Source organism: Polistes fuscatus, unplaced genomic scaffold (assembly GCF_010416935.1).
Source record: "Polistes fuscatus isolate 324 unplaced genomic scaffold, CU_Pfus_HIC Scaffold3, whole genome shotgun sequence".
Lineage (NCBI taxonomy): Eukaryota > Metazoa > Arthropoda > Insecta > Hymenoptera > Vespidae > Polistes > Polistes fuscatus.
This window is the reverse complement of record NW_025113107.1, coordinates 13,418,942-13,436,937: the sequence shown is the minus strand read 5'-3', so window position 1 is coordinate 13,436,937 and position 17,996 is coordinate 13,418,942. Positions and strand designations below refer to the sequence as shown.

General features: G+C 30.3%; 2 protein-coding genes across 8 annotated transcripts in view; both read left to right on the top strand.

Annotated features, from left to right (window-relative positions):
• Positions 1-403: 403 nt before the first annotated feature.
• Positions 404-3,647, top strand: LOC122520017 (origin recognition complex subunit 2). Of its 4 annotated transcripts, XM_043639893.1 has the most exons (10): positions 404-624; positions 760-846; positions 938-1,150; positions 1,342-1,589; positions 1,665-1,879; positions 1,958-2,090; positions 2,174-2,414; positions 2,496-2,729; positions 2,823-2,869; positions 3,559-3,647. In XM_043639893.1, exons 1-10 carry the CDS (start codon positions 540-542, stop codon positions 3,568-3,570), a joined length of 1,515 nt encoding a protein of 504 aa, XP_043495828.1. In that variant the 5' UTR covers positions 404-539; the 3' UTR covers positions 3,571-3,647. The 4 variants fall into 4 exon arrangements, with proteins under 4 accessions (XP_043495828.1, XP_043495825.1, XP_043495826.1 ...); XM_043639890.1 differs by lacking the exon at positions 3,559-3,647 and having other exon boundaries at positions 2,823-3,037; XM_043639891.1 differs by lacking the exons at positions 760-846; positions 3,559-3,647 and having other exon boundaries at positions 2,823-3,037.
• A 44-nt stretch (positions 3,648-3,691) lies between these two features.
• Positions 3,692-17,996, top strand: part of LOC122520018 (speckle-type POZ protein) — a 78,352-nt gene continuing 64,047 nt past the window's right edge. The window contains exons 1-3 of one of the 4 annotated variants that reach the window (XM_043639895.1): positions 3,692-3,812; positions 4,820-4,913; positions 5,048-5,101. In XM_043639895.1, coding sequence (XP_043495830.1) covers positions 4,823-4,913; positions 5,048-5,101 — 145 coding nt within the window. In that variant the 5' untranslated portion in view covers positions 3,692-3,812; positions 4,820-4,822. The remainder of the gene's footprint in view (positions 3,813-4,819; positions 4,914-5,047; positions 5,102-17,996) is intronic. The other 3 variants (XM_043639897.1, XM_043639896.1, XM_043639898.1) reach the window with 3 other exon arrangements.

Here is a 17,996-nt window from a genome sequence, read left to right as displayed (position 1 = left end):
TGTCAATAATTATATCACAAATACAAAATCATTTTGTATCAATATTTTTAAGAAATTTAATAATTAGCAGGGATTTGTAAAAATTTATATAAAAACTCTAAGGGATGCGTTAATGACACTGCGCCACCCGCACACTCTAATTCATTTATATAAAATTGCTAAAATACTAATATCATGTGTAATTTAAAAAAAATGAAAAAAATAATCTGTGATCAGACATTTATCAGAAGCCAATTTTGCAATAATTTATTTATATTTAATTCGATAAAGATTTAATATTATAAATAAAATTATTATAATATTCTTAAATATTTATTTCGTAGTTTTTTAATTCTAGATATCTAGTTAGATTTTTAACTAGGAACTTTTGGATTTTCACAGTTGGTTAACCTGTACCATCTAAAACAACTTTAAATTTACTTTCTAGGTGTGATTGTGTCATAATTGTGATAATAAAGACAACGATTTAATAATGTATTAAAAATAATTGCATTGTTTTAAATTTATTTTATATAATTATTAAAAGAAAACGAGAAAAAATGCCGAAAAGTAGTGGAAATTTACGACGTTCATCGAGAATAAAGGCATACAATACTGAGCATGAAAACATTCATAAGACTGAACGTATGTATTTTCTTATATTTCTAGATTTTTTATTTAGAAAAAATGTTCTTAATTGCACCAATATTAATTATAAGTATTAAAATTACATTACTTGAGTAAATACATAACCTTATTTATCGTTTTGAATTATTATAGAAATACAACAAGATAGGTTAATTGATTCTTCAATAGAAAAAGAAAACCTTTTAGAAGATATTAGTGAAAATATACAAAAACCAACTGGTATGGTAATTACCATAACTGATTAATTCTTAATTATTTTAAATCTTTTTATTATATGTAATTGTATTAATTTGTATATGTATTGTTTTAGAATTATTTAGTGAAAATGATGTTAGCGGTAAGAATATGTATCAGTTTCAAACACCTAAGAAAAACAGTATGGTACAAAAAGCATATTTGTCTCGTATGTCATCCACAGAACAAAAGTCTCAGGTAGCCGAAGTTAAAACTAGCAAAACTGCTAGTGCAAAACGCAATAGTAATAATAAATCAATCAATGAGAGAAAAAGTTATTCTAAAATAGGTACGACATATACTTTCTTTTTATTTTTTGTGTTGCAGTATAATGGGTGATCGGTTAACAAACATAATCCATTCAAAGACAATGTTCGCTACCCAAATTGTTAGTTAACCAATTACCTAATGTATAGGATTATTTGATTATCTAACATTTGAAAAAAATATTTTAATAATTAAAGACTATCTTGTTATCAGAGGTAGTGGTAATATCCAGCGATGATGAAAGTGTATCAGAAGAAAGCATTTATGTACCTTCAGAAGATGAAATGGAAACAGAGTCGGAGTACGAAGAAGTCAGTGATCATTCTAACACGAGTAACGATGAAGATTGTATCAAAAAATCTAATTTAAAAATTATGCAGCATAGAACCAAACTACAATCTAAAGTAATTAGTACTCCGAAAAGATCGCAGACTAAATATAAAATTCCTTGCAAAGATTACGTAAGTTTTATAAAAATGTAGTAAACATTATATTTTATTTAATATGAATTATATTTAGAATTTTATTTGTTTTAGCATATGAGAACCGATGAATATTTTGAGAATCAATCACAGAAAGTTGTTACGTCCAATCACACGCTCGCTCGTCTTCGCAATTCTCGTTTTACTAAAGATAAATTGCAAGAATTATTGGCTAATCAGGATCATATTACTACAACGCATAAGAAACTTATTTATTCACTCTCAAAAAATTATCATGATTTCTTTCCTATGTGGTATTTTATTATGGAGTAAGTTTTATAAATGAATAAAAAGAAATATTCTCAGGTCCTTGATTAGTATTTGTAAAGATGATTTTTTAATTTTAGAGAAGGATATACTCTTTTGCTGTATGGTTTGGGATCGAAAAGGAATTTAATCAACGATTTTCATAATCAATTTATTTCCAATCATCCAACTTTAGTAGTCGATGGCTTTTTTCCTAGTTTAACGATCAAAGATGTAAGATACATTTATTTTTATTATTACAATAATATTACATTATATAAATTTGTATTATTTAATAAAATAATATAATTTTTCAGATTTTCGATAGCATAATAATAGATATTTTAGAATTGAGTGCACCAACTGCTATAACTGAATGCATCGAACTTATTACCAATGTATTAAAGAAGAATCCGAAAGACCGATTATATTTATTAATTCATAATATAGACGGTATAATGCTGCGCTCTAACAAAGCCCAGGATGCACTTTCAACTCTTGCCAGAATACCTAATTTTTGTATTATGGCATCTATCGATCATATAAATGCACCTCTTAGTAAGTAATATAAATTAAATAAATAATTAATTTCTTTTGAGAATATATATAGATATTTAATTATATATTCACTTGACTTAGTGTGGGATCATACAAAGCATTCAAAATACAATTTTTATTGGTGGGATACTACAACGCTTTTGCCATATGAAGCTGAAACTTCGTATGAAAGTTCCTTATTAATACAACACAGTGGAACGCTTGCTTTATCATCCCTCATCAATGTGTACCTGTCTTTAACATCAAATGCTCGAGCAATGTATAAACTTTTAATACAACATCAGTTGGATAATAGTAATAATAGTGATTTTACAGGTAATTGTTTGGATATATATATTAAATTTAAAATATCGTTGAAACAAATGTTCTATTTATGTGTTTAAACTTTTTATTGTATTGTTTATTTAGGAATGGCATTTAAGGATTTATATCGAATAGCACGAGAAAATTTTCTTGTGAGTACTGATTTAGCTCTGAGAGCACAACTAACAGAATTCATAGATCACAAATTAGTACGAACTAAACGTAACAAGGATGGTACGGAATGTTTGACAATTCCATTAAGTAATAATTTATTGAAACAATTCCTTGAGCAACATAAAACTTAATATATTTTTACTGTATATATTTATTTTTATATAGTAAGATAAATAAAAAAAAGCATATAAAATAAATTAGGATAAGAAAAATTAGAAATTAACAAAAAAATATGATATTGTATAATATGAAACACGATTTTAAACGATGTATATGTGTGCGTGTGCATCGGATCACGTGATAGAATTAAATCCGTGTGTGATATTGTTAATAATATAATATATTCAAAATATAGCGTAACGATGAATCCTTTAGTTACATATTTTGAATATATATTATCAAATAATATTTTTGTATTATTTTTTTAACAAGAATAAAAAGAAATGGTCGGTAATGTAGAACGCGATAGAAAAATGATAATGACAGCCTCCTTCCAACTGCATAGTAAACAAAAATGTGAATACTCGTTAAATCTATAGAGTATTTAATCTGTGGTAAGAAATGAAAATAGTGGTCGGGTGTTAGTAGAAGATAGTACACGAAGAATAAGTTGTAATAAAAGGATGATTGTCGTTAACTCTAATTAATATTTTCTCTGTGTCGTAAGGATGATAATTAGGGAAGAAAATTCGAAGACGTTTTTTTCGGTAAGAATTGACGGTAGTGAATGGCGGCGCCAGTTGTATTATCGCTTGCTCAGATCATTCTTACATATAAGTGTGAGCATAGCGGGAGCATGACCGGGAACGCATATTATCTGCAGACTGGATGAAATGTCAGACCTGTGTCGGGGGTGGGTGGATACATGGATTGGTGAGAGGTTAAGCGCAAGGAGACCAATTCTAACTTTTAGTGATTTTGGTACGTTTTAATATCATCTCTCAGATTACTATTTAAATTATTTACATTTTTACGCGAATTATGTTATTTGAAGATTATACATGTGTGTGTGTGTGTTGTATGTGTGTGTGTGTTGCATTAGTGAGAACAATTTGTCGTAGAAATTCTTTTCTATTAATAGTCGAATACTTAGATAACATGGATTTATTATTTAACTTCCTTGTATAGTAATATATTTTTATTCTTAGATTATCTTAAATCATTTGTTAGATTTTTTGTCTTTTAGCTAATTTATAATCATAGGGAAAGAGAAACCGGTTGTGTATTAGATATTTCGTAGCGCTGCCAATTACGCATTAAATATTATAAACAAAACAAGTTGACCTTCTAAAGATAAGTCAAACGACCTTGACTTTCGTGTACAATACGAACATGCTGTTAACAGCAATAACTGAATAAACGGTTGCTAGGCTAGTGGCTTGTGAATAAATATGTTGTGTATGATCAAATAGCTCATAGATATTTTTGAGATATATGTACGTATCTATCTATCTATCTATGTATAAACGAATTCAATCTGTTACAGTTGCCAGTACGTAATGGATACGATTAGTCTCTAAACCTGACACATTTTTTTTTTTTACTGTTATTTTTATTCACGCCTTTTAATTACGCGATTGTTTTGTAAGAATTTATTTGTTTCTTTTTAATTATGTTGGTAGGAAAAAATAACAACAACAACAACAAGATGGATAGATAAATGTAATTTTATACGCTTGATTTATTCTTGTATTTTTATATAAGCCGAATAAGCGATGATTTTTATGAATCATCAAGATTCTTTAATTAGAATGCACTTATTTTGGCAATAACAAATAATGATATTTTCAAATGGTTTATTCAATTAAAAATACGAGTATTCTAAGATTTATTATAGCAATATATTATTTGTAATTTGTTTGATAATTTATTTGATTTTATTGTAATTATTGTAATTGATTGTCGTTAACATGTATTTTCATTTGTAGGTAATGCTGTTGAAAGCTTTCGGAATTCTTAGTAGTCACATAATTATTCTCTATAGTCAACCAGTCTTGTTCTACTTTACGGATAAATGTATAGGTAAGATTATTATTTTCTTTATATGCGTATAAATATTTTTGTATATTTTATGTCGAATTATCCAAAGATATGTCGAACAGACATATAAGCATACGTAGTTTATTTTACTAATAGTATACATTTTTCTGACACAGGTTGGCACCAATGTTTCCTGTATTCTGTACAATATAATTTGCAGTGCATGTTCGGTGAGTGACAGAAAACTTGACCATGTTTAATATTATTTCAATGCGAAAGAATACGAGACTGAAAATAATGGTCGTATTCTCAAGCAATGTTATTAATATTTATTTTTAAATATATTATTATAGTACTCATTGTTTTTAAGAATATTCCAAGAACGAGCATCGTCTTCTTAAATTTAATAATAACGAAGAAATATTTATTCTGTCGAACCGCATTAAAATTTAGAAAATTTTCTATATACAGTTTATTCAAAAGTATTTGATACAAAATTAGTAACATTTCTTACAATAATTAATTAATTTTACATACGTCTATACACACAAATATATTTAACAGAATATATTATTTCAAAATTTAATTTTCATATATATATATAAGAAAAAATACTTGTTTAACATCGTTCGGTAACATGTTTCCCTTCATTATCGATCGTTGATAAAATAAACGAGTACAATCTTCTTTTTTTTTGTTTTATTTCTTTTTATATATAAAATCGTAAGAAATACAAGATAGTTTAACAAAATCACGTTTTCAATTAAATCAAATAAAATGAAATGAATTTTTAGATAACAATCATGTTCTTTGTCATTCGAAAGGCCGCGATAATAAATAGAGTGTGAACAATGAGTTCGTGTTTTCGTTCCACTCTCGATAGTGTTCCCCTCTTCATTTTACATATATATCTTTATTTTTTTTTTTTTTAAATTGTTCTTTTATATACCAACAGATGTATTTGATATACATATCTGTGCAATGGCGTTTAAATGCATAAGTATTTTGTTGTGTTTGAGAGTATATAAGCGTGGTAACGAGATTAGAGCTTGAACAATATCGTATGAACGAGTCTCATTCGAGTTTGCTACGTTTACGTCAGATTTGTGGGTGTATATATGTACTATATATATATATATATCTGTGTGTGGACGTGTAGTATGTATTAAGGCATGCACGTGCCTAACCAATTTCCGCTTATTTTACCTAAATCGAGGTCGTGGAGCCGTTAAGCGTTGAGGATCAGTCACGATCAACGAGTCGTTGTAACTGACTCATAAAAATTATATTCTTTTTGTTTTATTACGATAAAAGAGTGACGATGCTCAAAATGTTATATTTAAATGAGTTATTTAGTTGATTTATTTATTTTCGTTATGTCCTTTTTAAATGAGTACTCGTAATATATGTGACTCCTCATATCACTTATCAAATATAATCGATCAATATTATTGATTGACACTCTAACATTTATCTTATTTTTCTTAAAAAATTAACTTTCAATTATAACTTGTTTTTTTGTTTGAAAAATTCGCGTGAATATTTTGTCGATAAGTTTCGGTGGATAAAAAAGGGTAGAGAAATGAGAAAAGATGAGACAGATTTTATTTTACTCTTTGGATTAAGAATTTTTAGACAAGTATTAAATTATTTTGATTGACTTTAACGTTTTTAGGAGACTTAGGTTTTATAATTTTACTATTTGTGAAAATTAATTAATTCGATAAAAAAAAATCTGTCGATAAATATAGAAAGACGGAAAGGGGGGGGAGGGGCGGGGGGTGGTGGTGAAGGGAACAAGAAAGATAGATAGAATATAAAAATGGATTAGAATATTGGATAGAATATAAAATTTAGATTACGTTTTTAATGTAAATCGCGTTTTTGAGAGTAATTATCGTAACTCATAAGCACTTCAGACAGGTAGTTTACAAGCGTGCAAAGTGAAGACGAAGTACGTGCGAAGGCCTGCGTACTAATTACCGTATTTTACGTCTCATCGTAAGGTATATAATCGTTGCATGTGACAGACAGGACAGTACTTACACGTATATAAGCACCACGCATGCATGTGCATGTACACGCTCACGAATTCCCAGTTTATTTCCCTATCGAATGACGTTCTTGGTTCGAGGAATAAAAAGAAAAAAAAAAGTAAGAAAAGAAAAGAAAAGAAAAGAAAAGAAAAGAAAATAGAGAAAAGAGCAAAGTAAAGTGAAGCATTCAATTAATCTTATAACGATCGACTAATTATCTTAAGTAAGTACTCGCCTAATCGATCATCCCAACTACCGTCAACGTCAAATTTCTTCATCGATTCGCATTTCATATTCATTTCATATTCTCCTTGTCTTTTGTCATGCTTGTAATTTCATAAAATTGATAAATTTCATACATTAGGAATAGTAGGGATTAATGAATAGTTATCGATCGTGTTTGAGAAAAAAAAAGAAAAAAAAAAAGGAAATCAATAATCTGATTTGTCGAAACAATTTCCTTAATACTTTCTCAATTCGAAAACCGTGATAATAATCGGTGTTTAGGGTCTCGACACTTACGTGGAAGGTGAAGAATAAGTGAGATACTTTAGTCGCAGATTGGATCTTTTTCCTCTGTTTTAAAAAGAAGTAGAAGTAGAAGAAGTAGAAGAAGAAGAAGAAGAGGAGACTTGAGAAGCTTATCGCATTTTACGGGCCATGTGTTAAAATAAAACGAACCTTCCCCGCGTCCCCTTCAGCTTGGTCGGATGTTACTTTAAGCTGCGTATGCGATGCAACCGTCGTATGTATGGTGTGTGGAAGAAAGGAAAAAGAAAAAAGACAAAATACGCGGGTAAGAGAGAGATAGATGAATATACGTATATAAAGAGAGAGGTTGGGGTGGGTGGGGGAGAGAGAAAAAGAGAAAGAGAAAGAAAGAGAGAGAGAGAGATAAAGATGGAATATAATCCCACCTCGGGCATATTAAATATCTGCGACAGAAGAGGAGACGACTGTGGGGGAGGGTGGTGAATGCGCAACTTTGCCAGACTGCTCGGTTTTACCCTGCCGTCACCCGTGCGGGCTTCACCCTTGAAAAGAGAACGACCAGGCAGGCAGGCACAGCCCTTAACGTTACTCTCCCTTCAAAGAGACTCTCTCTCTCTCTTTCTCTCTCTTTCTCTCTCTTTAACTTTGCTCGGAGTATCCTCTTGCTCGCCTGTTATTTCGAGAATCGCTCTCCTCTAACCGGCATGAATCACGAATTTGAAATTCCCCTTTTGTAGTCTCCTTTCGGAATCCTTCCAGAGTAATCCACGAATAATCGTTATCAGCAGCCTAGCTAGTCTAGTCGTTTTTTTAATGTAGTTTTACAAGATAACTTACTCCAAATAATTATTTTGTATTATCTTTGATAAGAATTATTATTTTTAGTTACGGTTAGTCTATTAATAATGATTTAATCTGGGTTTAAGATATCGTTGGGTTACGATGTGTTTTGTTGATTATTATTATTATGATTACTATTGATTTTATCGTATTAAGATATGTGAATTTGTGTGATTGTATAGAATTATATTTTATTTTATTTATTTGTTCGTTAATAATATTGATGTTAATGATATTTAACTAATACGATTGAAATTTATTGATTTATTTGTAAATTTCTAGTGAAAATAAAATATAAAAATGATTAGATCACATATTAAATTATTTTACGATTGAAATATATTTTTGATTTGAAATAGATAATTTTGTATCTTTCAAAATTTCTTTGTCTGTTTGTCTCACACGCGTTTATTATAATAATCGATTTTTTAATGTTAAATCTGATATAACCGATAGTCGGTAAACATATAATTCGATAGATTCGATAAGTTTTTCTCTGCTCGAGGATGCTGTCGAGTTGGGGCCCAAACTCTTTGGTAACGTCATTGTGAAACGTCCTGTACACGCTACTTTCACTATCGCGGCCAAGTTTCATAACTGTTATTATCGAGGTCATACGTAGGCAGAAGAGAAGACAACGAGAAAAGAAAGAAAGAAAGAAAGAAAGAAAGAAAGAGAAAGAGGATTAACGTGAAAAATTCTATTAGTATTAAAAATATATTCATTTTTTTTTTTTTGATGCAATATAATTATTTCATTAAAAATTTACAATTAAAAACAGGAAGGAAGAAAAAATGTATGCCGTGCGTAGAAAAGATAGTGAAAGCATCATTTGCTTTTCTTGATCTTATCGATATCAAATTTATAATATATTTTCAACATTCACGATGCTTGTCTACTATCTCAATTGAACGTTATAAAAATATCTGTTATATCTAATGCAAAAAAAAATAAAAAAACAAAATAGAAAATCATATACAAAGAAGAAATACATTGAGAAGAAAACTTTCAGAAATGTCTTTCTTTGTACGTGTTACTGCAGTAACACGTGTTACTATCGATATTGCATCGTATTTCAATCGTCTAAAGAAAACTTTTCCCATATATATATTATATATGAAAGGGTTGTTCGGATAGTACAATCATAATTTATTTTATATTCCTTTTGATTTAGAGAGAGAGAGAGAGATACATACTTTATTTTTTTATTATTTTTATATAAGAACAATATATTTGATTTTTATATTATCAAAGTTTAGTAGAAATTTTGTAAGAAATTCAGGACAAGTAACATCACGTTTCATCGTGTATAAGATTTCATGAAATTCCGTTCAGGGTTGCGTATAATAACTTTTAATTGAAATACTTTTTCATATACATATATATATACATATATACATATATATTAAGGACGATTTTCCGGATTAATACTTTGAAAGTTTAATATAAATTTGTGAGTAAATTCAGGACAAGAAGCATAACGTTTATCGCTTAGTACGCGAAAGGGGAAACGGTAAATGGAACGTTAACTCTTTGCCGATGAGTCATTAATGCACAGCGAATGTTCGTTGGGGCGTAATCGGTCACGTCAATATACCAAGTAGAGTCTCTACCAACTGTGTGTTAATATGTCTCTCTCTCTCTCTCTCTCTCTCTTTGTCTCTCTTTCTCTCTTTCTCTCTCTTTTTATCCCTATCTCTCCAATACGTGTGTTTGGATAAAGTAACATATGCAATTTATATAACAGACACACATGTATATACACTTATTCACAAGCATACACACAACCATAGATTACAAATCGTTTTATTCGACTATTCCGCTAGGATCGTAAATATTTTCACGTTTATTTGTATCGTCTGTTTTCTATCGGAATAAATTCACTCTAGGAACGACCAAAAAAAAAAGAAAGGGAACAAACGAACAAAAAAAATAAATAAATAAAATCTCTCTCATCTCTCTTTGTGTGTGTATCGATCGCGTTTGAATGTATGTACGTACGTACGATGATGCGTTTATCGATAAGAGTATTAACGAGTCAATTTGTAATTATCTTATTTTTTTTTCGTTTATTTGCTATTTGTTTCTTTTGTTTTTTTTATTTTTCTTTTTTTCTTTTTCGATTAAATTTTATTTTAATCGTTTCACCGATAATCGATCCAATTAAACAAAGTAATTTAAAAAAAAGCATAGATTCCCCGCGTCGGGATTCATTTCTTTATTTGTATATATATATATATATATATATATATTTTTTTTATTTTGTATTTTTTCCATTTCTTTTTGTGTATTCATCGAAGCGACAACGAGCTCGATAAATCCGATGAATTTAATCGTTGTTCCGAGTGATCGATGAAGACGAGATAACAGGCCAAACCCGGACGTGGGAGCCTTGAGATCGACGAGGGGCTGCTTTGGGTTGGAAGTTGAGCTTTGGGTTCGGGATTGGGGAGGTTTGGGTTGGGGTTGCTGTACGTGCATTGCGCAAGAGCATTCACCCCGCTCAATACTCAACGACGGTGTACCGAAAGAGAACGAACGAACGTACGAACGTACGAACGAACGAACGAACGAACTGTTAGGAAATGATCGTTTGCTTGTATGTTGAACTATACGCGCGATAATAATATATTTTTTTAACGAATCACACATACTCCCATATATATACACACGCATATCGATTAACTTATCGCACTTTTATCATATTTTTTTTTTTAATGGAAATTTAATATCAAACTTTGTCTTTTTTTGTTTGTTTTGCTTTTTTCCTTTTTTTTCCATATATTCGAATACGAAAACGTTTAAAGCATTTCGAATTAATTTGTCGTACTTCTTTTTATTTTTTAATAATAATAATAATTATTATTATTATTTTACCCATTGAAAGGCGAGATATGCAAAATTTCTTTTTTTTTTTTTTTTTATTTTCTTATTAAATATTTATATATCGCTAAAGTATGAACGTTAGAGGAAATTTGAAAGTTGATAAGATCTCTTAGAGGAGGAGGACGAGGAGGGGGAGGGTAGAGGAGGCAACCAGACGTCGGTCGAATATTCGAAAAGAGGATAGTCCTATACGATCTAGAAAGCTCTTTTGGATATCAGAGTATTTCTTATCTTGGAAGCATCGTACGGTGACCCGAGTAACTTGCCTGAGGAGTCTCTCTTTTAGTCGTCGTATTTTTTTTCCTATTTTATTTTGTTCAAGCTAGAAAAGAGTTAGCAAGTTAAAAGGTGTGCAGAAAATTTCTTTCTCACATCTATCCCACTACTACTAACCCATACTTCTCTATGATATCTATCTATCCATGTATGTATATATGTATATATGCATGTATGTATGTATGTATGTATTTATTTATGTACGAGCGTATGCATCCTACGAAACGGGGCTTTGGATATCAAACTGGCCACCGCCTGTTGATATTAGCATTTATTTATATCTCCTGACCTCAAATATGTGTAACGTCCCTTCCCTTCCCACCCCTCTCTCTCTCTCTCTTTCTCTCTCTTTTACTTATGAAGCAGCAGCAACAGCAGCAGCAGCAGCAAGCACGACGAATCTTACTAACGCGTCTCCAATTTCGAGGTTACCTTTTGATATCTCATCGTGCAGCTTCATTAAATTCTTTCGAAATCTTCCGAAATGTTTTTAAACATTTGTCATTTTCTTTCTTTATCTTCGACACATTTTATTTCTTTTTCTTTTTTCTTTTTTTTATTCCCGAACGTTTTCATATCCATTGTGTGTCCACCTACGTTTGAATAACTTTCTTCTCACTTTCCTTTGTATTCGAGGAAGCATCAGCATGCTTTCGAATCCCAAGAAAAGACCTTGTTCCTTTCTAAGGAGTGCCGCAATATGATCCTCCTCCTCCTCCTCTTCCTCCTTCTCCTCCCATTGAATGATATTATTCTAATGACTATGATTAATGTTACTATTCCATTAAAATTATATGTACGAGAAGTTTAATATTGTTTGGACGTTTGGCTCGAATAACACGACCTCGAAACTTTTCGATACTGTAACAACTCTATACAGCTATATCGTTTCTCATCTCTAAATATTTATTGTATGTACGTGAGGTATAGTAATAGCAAGATATATAAACCATCGAGTTAAAGTTTCAAATATAATATTTATGTAAATTCAATGATACTGGGATATTTGTAAATAACAAATGAACGCTTGAGATATATTTTTTAACAAAATTTATAAGTACCATGTATGTCTTATTTATTTTTCTTGTTTGAATTATTTAATCATAAAATAAGTCCTTAATTTGAAATATTCTATACATCATAAGCAATTTGTTTTATACTTAACGAATTGAAACATGAGGAAAGATTCTTGCCATTTGTTAAAATGTTTATAATAACGTCAGGTATAAAGAAAAATTTGTCTACGCGGAATATACGAAATTATTTTCCGAACAATCTATTAATATATTTGGTATACCTTATCTCTCGGTATTACTCGTATATTTTCTATGAGCATATGATAGAATGCACGTAAATGCATATACACACATACATGTACACACATACATATATACACACATATATATATATATGTGTATGTACGTGGGGTATAGTAATAGCAAGATGTATAAACCATCGAGTTAAAGTTTCAAATATAATATTTATGTAAATTCAATGATACTGGGATATTTGTAAGTAACAAATGAACGCTTGAGATATATTTTTTAACAAAATTAATAAGTACCATATATATGCCCATAATTATGAAAGTGGTCTAAGTCATATATTTCTTGTTTCGAGATATTTAATGGATTACATTTGAACATTAAATGAATTCTATATAATATTGAAATAACAAACACTATCTAATGGTTCATTTTTGACAATATCGTGAAAATTACATTGAATTAATTTAGTTTAAAATAATGTCGTGTGAAATAATTAATAAACTAATTTTGTTTTCATTTTGACTTAGATCACTTTCATAATTATGGGCACATATGTCTTATTTATTTTTCTTGTTTCAATCATTCAATTATAAAATAACAGCCCATTCTATACATCATAAGCAATTTATTTTATACTTAACGAATTGAAACATGAGAAAAGATTCTTGTCTTTTGTTAAAATGTTTATAATAACGTCAGGTATAAAGAAAAATTTGTCTACGCGGAATATACGAAATTACTTTCCGAACAATGCATTAATATATTTGGTATACCTTATCTCTCGGTATTACTCGTATATTTTCTATGAGCATATGATAGAATGCACGTAAATGCATATACATATATGTATATATATATGTGTGTATGTAAACATATGTGAACATGTGTGGTGATCGAAGTATCTATTCGGAGCATCGTCGTCGTTGTTGCACATGGTTCATATACATCGCGTTTATGTATATCCCAATGGTCCGTGATATACAGAGATATTCGTAACTGTGTCAGTGGATAAGTCCATAAAAATGAATTGAACAGTAACGAGGTCGAGAAATAACGTAGAAGGCCTCGTCCGTGTAAGTAAGTATGGTACGTATGTACATACGTCGTTGACGACGACGTTTCGTTTTCTCGCGTCCACTTTCACTCGACTTTCGGAAGAAAAAAGCTCATCGTAAATAACCAACTACTCTATTCAACAGACAGACACACACACACACACATCGAACTATACTTATTATTATATTATATGTTTTCAATATTATCGTGTCAATTAAAAGTAACTGCGAAAGTAGTAACGACGATATCATTTTGTTTCTTTTTTTCTTTCATTTGAATAATATCAAATTATCGCGATATCAAATAATAAATCCAATCGTGGAATTAAATTATGAAACAATTTGTTTCTTTTCTTTTTTAGCTCAGCGTATTTAATTGTTCAGAAATTCATTGATAAATATTATTTCGGGGTATCGTTTAATATCAATTGTTATAATTTATTAAATAGTTTTTTCAGTGTTGCGTTTCATTCAATTATTAATAGAATAACTTTAGTTATTCATAATTCTCGTGTTGCGATGTGTTATTAGTCCTTAACATAGTTTATATAATATAACGAAGGAAAATATATCAACAATGTGTGATCACGATCTTCGTATTCTCGATGATAGATACTCTTTTCTTTTTATAGTATTTCGTTGTTCCTAATATAATTTTAGAAATTAGTTGTGCAACACGCGATTGCTTTTCTAACCGAATTACAAAAACGAACTCGCGGTTGCTTATCGAGGAAAGGAGGTCGAATCGGGGCCTTACGAAATGTGCCTTGTGCGACTTATGCTTCTTCGTTTCGAAGATCCGTTGTATACCTCCTTGATTTCGTACGAAATGCACACACATAAACATATACACATACACGTATAGATATATAATAATAATCTGTCTGTACAAAAAGTGATTTCACATCGAAAATCTTCGATTTATTCCGAATACAATGATCATCAAAAATGTACGAATTTATTTTTTAATATTTTCATTCGAAATCGATTACGAAAGTAATTACAAATGTGAATTATATTTTATAAACGACTTTCCTGTATTTGATGATAACCTGATTTTTTGCTTAACTCATTTCTTTTATAATTATCGTCACGTATGACATTGAATTTATCTCGCTTGGACTTTATATTTTATATTGGCTTGGCCGATAATATAAGAATCCACGTGACTGCATTTTCTTGTTATAAAATACTCCAAAGTATTTTTCTTATATTAAAAGAAAAAAAAATCATATAAATCTTATTTTTTTTTCTATACAAAAAATACATTGGTTAGATGCTTATATATATATATTTAAATATAAAAATCTCTTCAAATCAGATTGAAAATAAGCACACACCTATCGTGTCTTTCTCTTCTTTCTGATTTTTTTCGTACGATAACGTGAACAGAAAAAAAAAACAATCAGAACGAATTATTCAACCCGGTAGGTGGTGGTCTCCTTGCTGCATACTGCAATAATGAATGCAATTTATTTCTCTTTCTCTCTCTCATGTTTTTTGTTGATATTGATTTTTTGTAATTACCTTTTTCTTTTTTTGTAATCTCATCAGTTGAAAGATTCAGATGTTTACACCTGCGCTTATGTCGGTCGAAGAAACGATATACACACATCGACGAGAATCCACATGCCCAGTTGCATTCAGCTGCGAATTACATAGAAAGAGGTGGTGCATGTGTAACGACTTACTACTATCTACCTAACCTACTCCACTTGTAACTCTTCGCAAGAAACACTTCCTCATTACATTGAGTGAACGTGCTGCGCCCACGTTTTATTGCTTACTTCTTTCCACTCTTCTTCTTCCTATCGATTATTTTCTTTTTTTTTTTCTTTCTATCGATATCGTCGTTGTATTTTATCTTCTTCTCATTATCCCCCACCCCCACCTAACACGAATATCCCACCACCACCACTACCACACCCCATTTTCCTTTGAACAGACCAACTTTACTTTACTTACAATTAGCTTACTTTCGAGAAAGGTGCATGCATTTTAATCGATTCGCGATCATTCTCATTAGAAACGCTCCGATTTCTAATCGATCGATCGTTTTATATACTTTCTTCTTCGATGGTGTTGTTACACCATGGTAATGTCAACAAATATAATTAGCGATACGTATTATTAGGTTTATCAATTTATGAGTATATTCATTCATTTTATTTTGCTCGTATATATAAAATTTGATTGATTAATTTACGTGTCAACAAATTCACGAAAAAGTTTAACGATATATTAAGTAATATTTTTTAAATAAATAAACAGATATATATATATCTCTTGTGTTTAAAGTTACCAGTTCTTTTTTTTTAATTATTTATAATCTGAATTTTTTCATCTTATGGTAAAATATTATTATCGGTTTTTCGATGTTTAAGGAGAATGAGGATGCCTTCTTGGATTTCTCTCGATAAGAATACGAAGTTTACGATCGGAAACTGACGTTAAAGAGACGTTATCTATGTTCTCTTTTATTTTCCTTCCATTCGAAAATAGGCGAGTTGCTCTCGATAGAACGAGAACACACAGGTGACGGGTCAGCGATAGGCTGTTTACCTACTTTAATTTACCTTGAGCGTATCTTCGCTTGTTCATATAATGCTTTGATCATCTCTCTCTCAATTGGTTTATTACTAATTTATCAGATTATTATTAACGAACACAATACATACACCTACACACATACATCCATTCATACATATATATTTCACAACGATTTATTTTACCTAAATTTGATTACTGCAGAGATAATACTCGTAGGATTTTTAAAATATAAATATTGCACGTAACATATGAAGCAATCAGACTTATCACACGTTCGTATAATCATTTATATTGATTCTTTGAATTTGAATTTGTGTATAATATCAAATACTACGTTTAGTTACTATTCTAATCCACTTTGCATTTAACACATTAATCATTTAAATCGGCTTATTGATATCTAATAAATTATTATTGTTATTAATGAACGCACATTTCAACGCGATTTATTCTATCCTAATTTATTGACTATATTTATAATAATATCTGCGTGCATAGTAATTTTATTATTTTTCTTTTTCTTTTTCTTTTTATATTATAGCATATGTTTACTTTAATCCATCTTACGTCTAACTCATTCATCATTTCAATCGGCTTATTAAAACTTAATAGATTACCGCTAATGAATATCACGAAAAAACATGAGAACACACACACACCTATATACACATACACAAGGATGCATAAGTTCTAACAATATCTTATAATTAGAAACAATATGTTCGAGTATACGAAAAATTGCATAATTCATAAAAAATAATTAGTCATGAGATACACCGTACGTGAACTTATAGAAAGAAAAAAAAATAACAAATCCTTTGGCGTCAAAAAACCTTTCAATTCATCCACACATAAAATAATCCAAAATTACTCACGAATTTTTTTACGACTATACATCAGATCAAACTTATTAATATTATCCGTAAAACAAATGTTATTAATTAGTCGATTTACATTCAACTTTTAAATTTACGATTGCACGTTCACGTTTTTCGAATTTTTCATTTTCTTGTCAGCATAGATGTAAACGTTGTTAGAAAAATATTTGGTAGACGGGGGAGAAGTAGGGTGAGGATGGGGGGGAGTTGGAATAGATATCGGTAAAGAAAATATTTCGGAAACAAAAGAAGTGATCGAAATGGGGGAAAAATGGCACAAAAATGGCACAAAAATGGCGCTTATTCGCGCACGGTTTGTCAAGGTCTTCTTCTATTTCTTTTTCATCATCATCGTCATCGTCATCATCATCTTCTTTTCGACCTGGCTTTTAATGATCAGTTTCGTTCGACCGGGTTCGGTGTGAAACGGATGAAATATCGACTAAATATAACCAGGGCCAGGAGGAACCGTGGTAAAAGAAGAAGAAGAAGAAGAAGAAGAAGAAGAGGAGGCAAACCGTTCTCTGTGCTTGCTGATCAGAGTAAAGGAGGAGAGGAGGGTGGAGGAGGGTGGTGAAGGGCGGAGAAGGGGGAGGGGTATCTCGATGCTACTCCGAATGTAGGACAACATCGGTGGGGCTCTCTTCTCTTCTCTTTTCTTCTCTCGTCTTCGAAAAAGATTTACCGAACGAATGAACGCGAACACCAAAGGTCCGATTACGTTTCATCGATAATTCAGTCGATTTCTTCGATACTTTAAAATCTTATATTCTCTATTTTTCTTCTTTTTTTTTCTTTATTTTACTTAGCCCTATTCTTCAATCTTTTTTTTTCTCTTTTTTAC

What these genes read in the sequence shown, in the direction of transcription:
- LOC122520017 (XM_043639890.1), top strand. Translation starts at nt 540, where the DNA reads ATGCCGAAAAGTAGTGGAAATTTACGACGTTCATCGAGAATAAAGGCA. An exon ending in AAACATTCATAAGACTGAAC is followed by an intron (nt 625 to 759) that starts GTATGTATTTTC and finishes GAATTATTATAG; the next exon opens with AAATACAACAAGATAGGTTA. An exon ending in TCATATAAATGCACCTCTTA is followed by an intron (nt 2,415 to 2,495) that starts GTAAGTAATATA and finishes CACTTGACTTAG; the next exon opens with TGTGGGATCATACAAAGCAT.